The sequence below is a fragment of the Acomys minous genome (genome assembly GCF_964271855.1).
Source record: "Acomys minous genome assembly, chromosome: 4".
NCBI lineage: Eukaryota > Metazoa > Chordata > Mammalia > Rodentia > Muridae > Acomys > Acomys minous.
The window spans coordinates 11,221,807-11,234,095 of NC_140486.1; the positions used below are offsets into that span (position 1 = coordinate 11,221,807).

At 49.2% G+C, this 12,289-nt stretch overlaps 1 protein-coding gene across 1 annotated transcript in view; it reads left to right on the forward strand.

Moving 5' to 3' along the window:
* The first annotated feature begins 6,650 nt into the window (after window positions 1-6,650).
* Window positions 6,651-12,289, forward strand: part of ARK2C (arkadia (RNF111) C-terminal like ring finger ubiquitin ligase 2C) — a 109,654-nt gene continuing 104,015 nt past the window's right edge. The window contains exon 1 of the mRNA XM_084778396.1: window positions 6,651-6,987. Coding sequence (XP_084634522.1) covers window positions 6,927-6,987 — 61 coding nt within the window. The 5' untranslated portion in view covers window positions 6,651-6,926. The remainder of the gene's footprint in view (window positions 6,988-12,289) is intronic.

Below are 12,289 nucleotides of genomic sequence, written 5' to 3' on the forward strand. Positions count from 1 at the left end.
AAGGCCAGCCATTGCCTTTCCCGAGTTGTCATCCACTGATCTGTCCAAACTGTATTTCACAGACGCCTAGACACACAACACTTGGATGATTAACCCTTTACGCCTCTGCAGGCTCCTCCTCCATTGCACTCTTTCTTCTCATAATTTATTCTTGATGGAAATGGCTGGTGGGCCCTGAGGAGTCTCTGGCCTGGACTTTGCTGATGGCATCCCCAGAGTGTTTTCATTCCACCTCCTTTTCTTATTAATTGATATTTTCTGAGGATTTGATCAGGTTCAGGTGCCACTTTCTGGAAAGACCAAGGTGGTCGTGTGTCCTCAGCTATTGAGAGGCCACACGTCATGTCCCAGCTCCTCTCTTTTGCTGATAATGGCAGCTACTGGAGGTAACTGCCTAAAACTATGATGTCATGTGGGTGAAATTTTTTTTCACTACTTACCCACCCAATCTTTCTGTAAGAGAAACATCTTATTCAACACATATCTTTTTTAAAATTCTTTTTTAAAAAGATTTTATTTATTATGCATATAGTGCTCGAAGGCCAGAAGAGGGCATTAGATCACATTATAGATAGTTGTGAGCCACCATGTAGTTGCTGGGAATTGAACTCAGGACCTCTGGAAGAACAGCAGAATAGTCAGTGCTCTTAACCTCTGAGCCATCTCTCCAGCCCCTTTTTACAAATTCTTTAAAGGTTTTTCGACACAGAGTTTCTCTGTGTAACAGTCCTGGCTATCCTCGACTTGCTCTTGTAGACCAGGCTGGCCTCGAACTCACGGCGATCCTCCTGCCTCTGCCTCCTGAGTGCTGGGATTAAAGGAGTGCGCCACCACGCCCGGTTTCAGTAAGTAGTGCTGTTTGGATAGGAAAGGTCAGATTTCTGCTTGGCTCCTTCCCTTTCTTTAACTAGTTTGTAGCATGTCTCTCCACAGTGAGAGTAAAGCGAGTGTTATCCCCTGAGAAATTCACCTCACAGCACCCCTCCTTCCATCCCTTTCTTTGGATTCCGTTGTACCGTGCCTCTTCACTACGAGGGGCTTGGAGATGCTCAGCGTTTCAGCTGCGCCGCCAGGTGCCAGGACTGTTTCCCTGTGGCGCCGGAGAAGGGCACTGTAGACCTGGAGACTGGGCTACAGCTGAACTACTTCACTCAGCTTGAGCAGTTGCTGGCATCCAGGCCCTGCTCAGTGACTGCGTGGGGAGCAGGAATAAGCAAAGAGCCCTGCCCTGCTTGTTCCTACCCGTTCCTCAGCCCAGGTTATCAATTCAGCCGGAGAACACGGACTCTCTGCTGGCATGTCGTCACCCACATGGTCCCCTCCTCTCCCCTCTTCTTCCTTCCTCTTCTCTCAGCACATCCTTTTTCTTTCCCTGACTTTACTTCTGAGCCTCGCCCCTCCAGTGCAAACCTAGTTTCCCAGCCTGTTCCCGATGGATCCAAACTTTAGGATCTTCACCTCAGCCTGACCTACCAAGAGGATTTCTTGATCAGCCCACCTCACTCTCAGCCTGGATTGTGTGGGAGGTTCTTCTCGATCACGCTCATTTTCTTGCATTTATGACCAGACCCTCGGGAGTTGAGCCTCTTTCTGTGACAGAGTGTCTGCATATGGAATCCCAGTCACACTCAACACAGAGCCACGGAGCCACTAGTCCTGGGGGTGGGGGTGGGGTGTTCACTGAGACTATTCTGCACAGATTTTGGTGCCAGCAGAGCACGGTGATGAGTAGGAATTTTATCATTTTTACATCTCCCCGACTACTGTGGTAGGTTTGTTTTCATCTGTTGACTCAAAGGCTGTGGTTGCTCATGGATCAGTGCTGAGTCTGTGCAGCTTTGCATTGCTGAGACAAAGTATGGGAGAAACCCAACCTAAGATCAATTCTGGCTCCTCACTCTAGGGCTTTCGGTACCTGGCCAGCTGTCTCCATTGTTTAAGGCCCCGGAGGAGACAGAGCATCGTGGTTAAGAATGTGTAGTTGTACAGTAGAGGCAATCACTTCACAGAATCCAGAAAGCAAAATGAGATGAAGGGACCAAGGACAAAGTTCACGTCTCAAAACAGACTTCCTCTAACCTCTTAATGGTCCTCCCAGCCATGAATTAGTCTACTGATGAGGGGAGGGCCCTTATCATTGATCTACCTCTCAGTAGCACCACTGGCTACACACAAGCCCTTGGGAATATTTTGTATCCAAACCAAACAGGCTCAGAGGTTGTTCTCAGAACAGATGCTCTGGGCCCCAGAAACTATTGAGCTGTAGACATTCTTCTGTGGGTGGCCACAATGGAGCCAGAGAGCGGACTCAAAGTGTGGGTCTGGGACCAAAGATGATGTTAACCCTGCTCAGTCTTTGCTTTTTGTTTTTAAGATTAGTTAATTAATTTACTTTATGTGTTTGGGTCTTTTCCCTGCATGTAGGTCTGTGCATCAATGCATGTCTGGTGGCTGCCGAGGTCAGAAAAGGGCATCAGATCTCAAATTGCAGATGGTTGTGAGCCGCCACATGCGTGCTGGGAATCAAACCCAGGTCCTCTGAGCAGCCCATGTTCTTAACCTGAGCCATCTCTCCACCCCCCCCTCCCACCCCCCCACCCCCCTCACCCCCCCACCCCCCACCCCCGTTTATTGGTTTTCACTCTTGTGTAAATCAGCTTTAGGGTCACACACATGCTGGGAAAGGAAGGGCCTTACCACTGGGCTGTAATCCCATCCCCTACTGTTCCCTCTAAAGCATCGAGTTTTTCCATACCAGGCCAGGAAGTACAATGGGGCCTTCACTGTTTGTTCTACATACTTTCTGAGGCACACATGCCCAGCCTTCCAACGAGCAGGCCATTGATTTTGGGCGATGAATAGAAAGAACATGTGAAGAAAGACCCCCCCAACTCCCACCCGCCCACTCCCAGCCCCACCCCCCTTCCCCAAGGAGCAGAAAATCTCTACAAATCTTTTTCATCTTGAAAATCTGCTATATTGTACTTTTAATAGTTTTTAACTAATGGGAGAGAGAATTGAAAATAGTTATCCCAACATTATAGGAGAGTGAGAGAGTGAGAGTGAGAGTGAGAGAGAGAGAGAGAGAGAGAGAGAGAGAGAGAGAGAGAGAGAGGAGAGTTATGTTAGGCTATACCTAAGGAGAAATGGCTTCTAACTCAGCCAGGAATGATGGTGAACTTGATTTCTGAGCCCGTTTCCTTATCCAGAAAGCATAGCAGGCAAGATAGTAGCCGTGTTTCATTATTGTAGCCACTACTGCATTTATAATGTTTCTTTGTATTATTTACAGATAGCTATTTTCTCATTTTTTTCTTCATGATGAACCCATGGTAACATAGATGTGGCAGGAGATATTATGCCCATTAGACAGATGGGTATGTTGAGCCCGAGGAACATCAGATGCTGGGTCAAGGTCTCATTAGATTGAAATTCTCCTTCCTGCACCACATAGTTTCTTCTTTTCAGAAGGCATACGTCTGTAGTGGATAATGGAGCAGGGGCATCTGCCTGCCAGGTTTCTTTGCTGTGTGACCACAAAGCATCTAGCATAGAGTTATTAGATAGACTTATGACTGCTGCTCCATCCATGTTGATTACTTTTGTCTGCTGGAGCTTCTGTTTTGCAGTCGGCACTGAATCCACAAAATAGGCACTCACAAACCTTAAACTGGAAAGGAGAAGGCGATGGGCCAGGAGAGAAGTGCAGGTTAGAGAAGACCTAGCCACCAGCTCAGCCAGGTCCTGCTCTGCGTAGCCCACCAGCACCAAGGCACCGCCTCTCACTCATTCTGGGAGAAAAGCCGCTTTCTGTGCAACCATTCTCCAGATGTCGAAACCAAGACCTGGAGAGTTGGATATGTTTGTCCAAACTACTGAGCGTCAGACCCAGGGCAGGAAGCCAGGCACTGCGATTTCAGAGTTTGCATCCCTACCATGCTGATGCCAACATCGAAAAATAATAAACCCTTGTGAGCTGCTGTAATAGAAGGGACACTAAAAAAAAAAAAAAAAAAAAAAAAAAAAAAAAAAAAGAAGAGTGCCTACCTATGGCTAGAGACCTGGCAGTGGGACGAACAAGTGTGCATTGTTGTAACACTGACAAATGAGTTTATTTTCTTTCTAAAGCCAGTATGTGGCATGGTCTATAAAACCTTCCAGTCTTGACTAAGGAATGCAGATCCAGTAGTTCAGCATAAGTTTGTAGTGCAACCAACGCAGGGGGCCGTGCTCTGTAATCATGGAAAGCTGGAAACAAATCAGTGTCCTAGAGTAACTTATGACTATGTGGTTTCACAGCCCACTCACTAGCTGGGCTTTTTTTTTTTTCCTATTTTATATAACTTGATTGTCATACTCTTTTTTTTTAATTCTTCTTCTCTCTATATTACATCCCAACTGCAGTTTTCCCTCCCTCCTCCCCTTCAGCTCCCCACCCCATCCACTCCTCTTTTCCCTTCAGAAAACAACAGGCCTCCCAGGGAGATAAGTCAAACACGGCACATCAAGTTGCAATAAGGCTAGGCACCCTTCTTTGTAACAAGGCTGGATGAGGCAGCCCAGTATGAGAAAAAAGGTCCCCAAATCAGGCAAAAGAGTCAGGGACAGCCCCCACTCCCACTGTCAAGAATCCCGCAAGAAGACCAAGCTACACAGCTGTGACATATATGTAAAGGGCCTAGGTTAGAGCCATGCAGGCTCTCTGATTGTTGGGGTTCAGTCTCTGCAAACCCTATGAGCCCAGGTTAGTTGATTCTGTGGGTTTTCTTGTGGGGCCCTTGACCTCTCTGGCTGTGAGTCTCTGCACCTGTTTCCAGCAGTTACTGGATGAAGCCTCTGACTAGCTGGACAGGTAAAAGGCAGGAAAGTGGGCCAAACATGAAAACGGCAGGCAGGGGCTGGAAGAGGACAGGAAGAAATTCCGATAGGTAGGTGCTGGCTCGAGTCTTTGTTCTCGGACGGTGTAGTGATAGCATGTTTAAGAGAGAAGGAACATGGGAAATAGTGGCTGGCCGGCGGTCATCTGAGGGCGAGGCTTGGGACTGCAGGTAGGTATCCTGTGGCCGCCTTCAGCCTTCGCTGGGGCTGGCCAATCTCACAGTAAGCGTCAGGACATTTTCTCGGAGTCATTTCCACTCCTCCTCTAGCTCGGCCCCCCCCCCCATCCTCTCCCAGGCATCTCCCTCTCAGAGTGAACCCCCAGCGCTCCACCTCTGCTGCATGAGGCTCCATGGGGATCTCCTCTTTGCGCCTGCTGACACAGCCTGGGCTTTGAGCGGTGGGCTCTCAAGCCTGTATGCATCACCTTCCAGTGCCTGGACTGAAGCACAGCATAGATCAGAGGTTCTCAAACCTTCCGAATGCTGCAACTCTTAATGTTGTGGTGACATACCCCCGCCTCCCCCCCCCCAACCATAAAATTAAATCCGTTGCTATTTCATGACTGTAATTCCACTACTGTTGTAAATCGTAATGTAAATATCTGTATTTTCAGATGGTCTCGGGCAACACCCATGAAAGGGGTCTCGACCCACGGGTTGAGAAACTCTCATAGTCTGGCTGTCTGTGAGGGATTAGATCCCTTCTACCTTCATATGTGATTTTTGCCAGCTGGTTCATACTAGATTGATTGATTAAATGGAGCCACTAGGTTTTGAAGAGAAGCCTGGTGTAGGAAACATTCTGTAATGCCAGCAGGCAAGTGGCCAAGTGACCTCTGGCTTTGGTATGGACTGTAAGTCTTCTCTCAGAGCGGCTTCATACTGTGTAGGCGGAACGTGCCTGAAGGTAGCCCTGGCTGTCTACCCAGCGCAGTTTCAGAAAGTGTTTGCTCATGTCACTCACGACATGAAAGATGGCCTTCTTCCTGCGAAGCTGGAAAAACCCTCACCTCACCTATTTGCCTGAGAACGTGGAAGTGGGTGTGCCTGTGAAATGGCTGGAGGTGCCAGTGTCAGAGCAGGTGACCGGTGGAGAAGGGGACTAGCGATTCCGGATAGTGTAGCGCTGTACTGATGGTGTGCTCATCTCAGGGAATGTGTGGTTTTCGGTTAAGCACACTTTTGGGAGTTTTGTGCTCTGCAAGAGTAAGACCACAGTGTGTCAGACCCCTTGGAGTGTGCCGTCTTACCTGCGACTGCACTGTGTCCCTTTCTGTGTGTCTTTGGCACGTGTCCTGCTTTAACAAGACATTTGTTCGTTGTTGTGTGCAGTTCTGTGCGGCAGGCAGCAACCAGGTCCTCTTTGAGGCTGCTTGTTGGCCTTACAAGCTTCACTTGCGCCTGCAGTCAGGCTCTGCACGTGCACCAGCCTCTGTGCGCACGTCCCCGAGTGACCCGTGTGCAGTGCCCAGGGACCTCTGGGTCGTGTGCACTCGCTGCCTGTCTCTGAGCTGATGAACGCACCTCCACATGTCCGGGAGCACGTCTCCTGTCGTGTGCACGCTCGGTGTGCACGCCGCCTGCCAGTGTGTGCAGGATGCTGCGCGCTGCGGCCCGAAGACCGCGCCAGGCTCCACGCGCCCCGCGCCCCACTCCACCCTCCCCCCCGCCCCGCGCGCACCGCAGCGGGCCCCGCGATTGGCCGCCCGCTCCTCTAGCCGTCACCTCCTCCCCCGCCCCGCGCGCCCGCGGTCCCCGCTGTCCCCCGCGGTTCCGGCGAGGCCGCGCCGCGCTCCGCTCCGCTCCCATTGGCTGCGCGCGCCTTTGTGTGGCGGCAGCTGCGGCCCCAGCGCCTTTGAATGTCGAGAGGGGCCGGGAAGGGAGCCTTTCCATGGGCCATCTGTCTCCCCGCCAGCCGCCGCCCCGCCGCCTGCGCCCCGCGCTCCGCCTCCCGCCTCGGCGGCTCCCGCAGCCCCGCCGCCCGCACCCCGGAGCCGCGCCACAAAGGGCCCGCGCGCAGCCACCGCCGCTGCGCGAGGAGCCAGGATGGTCCTGGTCCACGTCGGCTATCTCGTGCTTCCAGTGTTTGGCTCTGTGCGAAACAGAGGTATCGCTTTTTCCTTTCGGGGGTCTGCTTCCTTCCGAGCGCTGATCGCCGCAGGCACCGGGCAGGGGCGGGGGCGGGCGCGCGGGCGGGGGCGCAGGCACAGCCGCGGGGCGAGGCGAGCAGTGTTGCTCCCTACCCCCTTCTGGGGAGACCCCCGAGTGTGGGGTGTGTGTAGTGAAGTTAGGATTTCGTGAATTCGGGTCCCTTTCTCCCCAGCCCCATATTTTTTTTATTATTTGCGGCGGACATGGTTCCTCCAAATCACAGCCCTTTCCTCTACCTAGCCCTGTGTGACAGAAAGGAGAGAGATGCATGCCGTGTGTGTGTGTGTGTGTGTGTGTGTGTGTGTGTGTGTGTGTGTGTGTGTGTGTGAGAGAGAGAGAGAGAGAGAGAGAGAGAGAGAGAGAGAGAGAGAGAGAGAGAGGGGGAGAGAGAGTTTGATTTTCTGTGATTTGCCTTTTTTTTTTTTTTAAGGCTTGTGTGTGTTTTGTATTTTTTCATTTTCATTTTGGGGGCCTTAAGGTTGATGGCTAGTGAGCTGGGATCTGAGTATCAGCCCTATCCCATGCTTCAACCCTCCGCTTTCATTGCTACTTGCACATTCTTGTACCTTCTTTTTTTCATTTAATCCCTTTTATTTTATCGCCCTTATTCTGTGGCCCTACACACCTCCCTTTCCGCATCTGTCTTTGTATGACAGTTGCGTTTATAGGTTCAGAACGCTTGTGTGTGTGCGTGTGCATATGTGTGTGTCTCTCTCTGTGTGTATGCATGTATACATGTGTGCGTGTGTGCTTACGCGCTTCGGAAATCAGACGTGCGCTGCCTTGCACCCCTGGGCCTATCCGGAGCGGGTTATCTGTTCCTTGGGTGTTGAGCTGTGTGTGAGGACGAGGTAGGAAGCTGCCCGTTCGCCAGGCCTTTGCCCGGGGCAGGGGTTGACCAAGCAGCAGGCTGGCGTTTTCTTTGTTTTTAACTGTGGTATATGGGGTGTGTTTGCATGGTCCCCCTCTTCCCACACCCCCTTCTCCTTACATTCCCCTACAACAATAGCTTGTTCCCCCTTTTCTTCCCTCACCACACATTTCTTCCATTTTCTTTTAATCAAAAATTCCCACCTCCCAAAGCAAATCTGAGATACATTTCATTTTTTTTTCTTTTTGTATTCTGCCTCTGGACTCACATTTCTCTTGGAAATGTTTCTGCTCTCCCATTCCACGGCTGCTTAAATCCCTACTGGCTAAGTACCCCGCCCCCACCCCACCCCACCCCACCCCCAAGAATGATGTCTTCCCTTTGCCGACCCGCTGGTCCTCCTAGTCAGAGCGGGGGTGGGGTCGCAGGGCCAGCGCTTTAGTGCGCCCCAGGGGCCAGACTGCACCAGGCCAGGAAAGCCCAGCCCTCCTTCAGCCAAACTGTCCCCAATCTCACACCTCTCCCCAGAAACCTAAAGGCAAGGTTGGCCCCTTAGGCCTGTTTGAACTGCAGTTTTTTTTGTGTGTGATGATAGATTGATGGCATTCTGCATTTATCAAATCTTTTTTTTTCTTCATTGTGTAGCTCAGTGAATGGTCAACTCGCTGCTGTGTGCGCTGTGACCCTTCTGCCTCCGCATTTAGCTGTATTGTGACACCCCTCTTAACCATTTCCTGTCTCCATCCGAGGAAGGCATTGCTATTTAAGCGGCAGTATCCCCTATCTCAGGCCAGCTTGTGGGGGGGGGGGTAAGAGGGGAGGTCAGACTAGATCGTGAAATGCCACCTCCCTCCCCACTACACAATTATCTCTTATTACTTGGCATTTCCTCTTAAAACGGGTGTGGAACATTATACTAGGCAGAAATTCAAAAATGATTAAGAAGGATGTTGAGCCTGAAAGTATAATTATCCTGATTAAATCATTATCATCCTCATTAATACCACCACTCTCTAAATACCATTGCAGCATGCTGGTTCTACGTTTTGAAATTCAAATTTTTCAGCTGCCCTTAAATTTTATTTTTCATAACTCTCCCCTCCACCGACAAAAATCCAACCAAACCAATTCTGTCTGTCAGAATTGCAATGGCAAACTTTCATGGTAAAACACGCCCACAGGAATTTTTAGGGTCTGAGGGGGTGAGTTAGGCTGTGGGTGAAGCATGGCACAATGTGCTGAGAACTTATGACCTTCCGATAGAGGATACTAATGCTTAACTTAAAGGTCCTAAACCACAATTTTCTTGTAAAACTATTAGCTAGTCTGCTAGCTTAAGCCTGTTCTTTTAGTTTCCATTGTAGTAGTGTAGGCTGTAGGGCCATTTCAGAATAGATATAGAGAAATAACCATTTTTGTATCTTCATCTTGTTTAGCTGAGTACATTGCACTGTAAATCCCTGTTAAGTGGATTCCTTTTGCCTTGGCTTGGAGGCTGTAGCAGCCCACTCCCCCACTTGTCTGGGTGACCATCAACTGGTCTCCTAGCACCACCCAGGCATAACATTGAGTTGGAGGAAAATTCATTAAATAAATAAATAAATAAATAAAAAATATATATATATCAGAAAGAAAATCCATAATGAAATGACAGTTGCTGCTGTTTCGGCTTCTGGAAAATTGGTGCGCCAAGGTCCCTGGCCTAAGGGGAGCTACTGAGGCCATAGGGCCCTAATCGTTTAATTCTACAACCTCAAAAGCATCTTTGGACATCTGCCCTGGCTCTCAGCTACCCCTTTAACAGCCGGCTCCCTTCTGCTGCCTGGCCAGCCGGACCTGCTCAAAAGCTGACACAAAACAGCAATAATCACTAAAGAATAAAGCACCTACTTTGAGGGACCCTCTGACATAGTCCCAAGTAGCTGCCTCAGAGTGCCTTTGGCAATCTGAAAAGAAGAAGAAAAACGCAAAAACAAAACAAAACAGAAAAAAAAATCCTAAAATCAAAACCCTTAGCAAAATGGTTTTCCACTCAACAGGGGTAGCGTGTTCTGCCGTGCTGAATTATTCCCTGTTCTTATTTTGTGGGTAATTTTTTATGTATCAAATATCTTTTTGGTTGTGTATCTTTTCACCTTTTCTTGTACTAAAACTAAAGCATGATCTGTATTTTTTTACATTTCCCCAGTTGACAATGTACAGCGCTCGGTTAGAGATGTTACCCTGCTGATCCGCACTGTGGTCGTGTAGCCCGGGCCATCTGCTCATTGTACGCTGCTTTTGTTCTGTTCCCCTTCCGAAGCATGGTGGGCCCAGCCTTTTCTTTTCTTTATTATTTTTCTTTATTTTTCTCCCCCTTTTTTTGTATCGTGTGCATGATGACATTGTTACACACAGAATCCACTAATACTAATATACGATCTCAATAAAGAACTAGTTTTCCTATATTAACCTAGTGTGCTTTTTCTCTTGCTGTTTCCCCATTTATTGTCGTATCCTGCTGTTTAGAGCCTTTTTGCTTTTCTGTCCTCAACCTCACCCACCTACCACCCCCACCTCCCATTGTAAGATTTGAGTGAATGCCTTTTCTTTTCCTTTCCTCTCTCTCTCTCTCTCTCTCTCTCTCTCTCTCTCTTTTCCCCTTTTGTGCTATAGATATGGTGACTCAAATCTCATGCAGTCCATATCTTATAACAATAGAAGCCTGGGGCCATGGGAAGGTCAGCTGTCCTGTCACCCTGAAACAGCCCAACCGCATATAGAGATCTTCTATCTTTGGCCACCTGTGTACTCAATACCCTCCACGTTTCATTGTTGTGTCCCCACTACAAGGCACTGAGAAGGGAGGAGAAATCACACTGAGGTTGAGAAAAGGGATACTGTACTTAAGCAGCAACCTTGTAGTATCGACTCACCTGAAAAACCCATTTTGAGTTGTGTCTTAACTTTTTGTTCACTGTCTCATCGATTTACTGTCCTTATAAATCATGCTGGGGGGGGGGTGACACGTGACAAGCAGCTGAAGCCATGATCCAAAGCACTAAACCATCCTTTTCAATGTGTATGTTGAGAATCTGGAGGCCCTACACTGTAAGTTTAGATCCTGGGTGAGGCAGATGCTTGGGATGGAAACCCCTGAGACCCACATCCCGCCCCCCCCAACCCCCACCTCCAATCCCAGGGCTGGCAACCCCACCTGGAACTGTAGGAATAAGAGTCTGTATTTTCTGTGGGCTGTGAGCCAGTTAAAGCTGATTATAGCCTGCTTGCCTGACAGCTGCTTCATCTGCGGCCCTAGGGCCTCTCTGGGGAGAAAGCAAACCAGATCTGGCCGTTGTCTCAGAGTGTGTGTGCTTGGTGGGGGTGGGGGCGGGGAGGTCAGGAGGGAAGTCAGGACCTATGTCCAAATTGAAATGCAAGAACTCTTCCAAGTATCCACCATCCCCCCCTCCACCCCCCCACCCCCGCCCCTAAGCCAACAGAGAAGTATGCCCCCCTATGGAACCCAGATTCAGGCATTTGTCAATTACATCTATTCAATTTCTGCCCAGAACAAGGCTTGTTAAATGAGGCGTTTTAGACACCAGAGGAAATCAGTTGATTAAAGAAATTCATGGTTCCTTCAAGGGGTCATCATTTTGAAGCTAATTCCCTCGGCAGCCTTGCTTAGTCCTGGCTCCTCTAAGCTATCTTCTGGGCGGGGCCTCTGATGGTCCCCTCAGGGAGGATGGCCCTCCCACTTCGCTGCTGCCTGACCACTGGGCTTCACTGCCTTCTTTGTGGCCTCAGGAGACACTTCCCACCCCCAAGGGCTGCTCTCTTTGCTCTGGTCCTTTGTTCGCCTCTTCCCAGCCTGGGTGGGAGAGCTGAACTGATTTACTGTGACACATGGACACACATGGATGTTCCTGGTGGAGGCTTGTGCTATGGTGTGTGCAAAAGGAGATATACAGGTCTACGAAGCCAGGCCCTTGAGAAGGTTTTCTGGCTTTTCTTTAATTTATTTCCCCTTCCGTTTATTTGAGGCCCAGGTTTGGTAAAGCAAAGTAACACTTTCATCTAACTTCAACAACAATCAAAGTAAATCGAGTGACAACTCTCATTTCCCCTAAAGACAGATCAGTGTAACCAACTCTACACTACAAAAAAAGAAGGTTTTATTCTTCTAAGTTTAATGTCCAGTGTTTCAGAATTCTCCACTGCATTTCAAGGATCGTTTTCTAACAATCCTGTAATAGTACAGAATGCAAGGGCTTAGTGGCAACAGTGCCTTAGCGACATAGTGAATCTTGATTGTATATGACCTAGGATATCAGAACTAAATAACATGTTCAGGAGAATTCTCCCCAACCTTACAGTCCAACAGCTATGAAGCCATTGCACATTG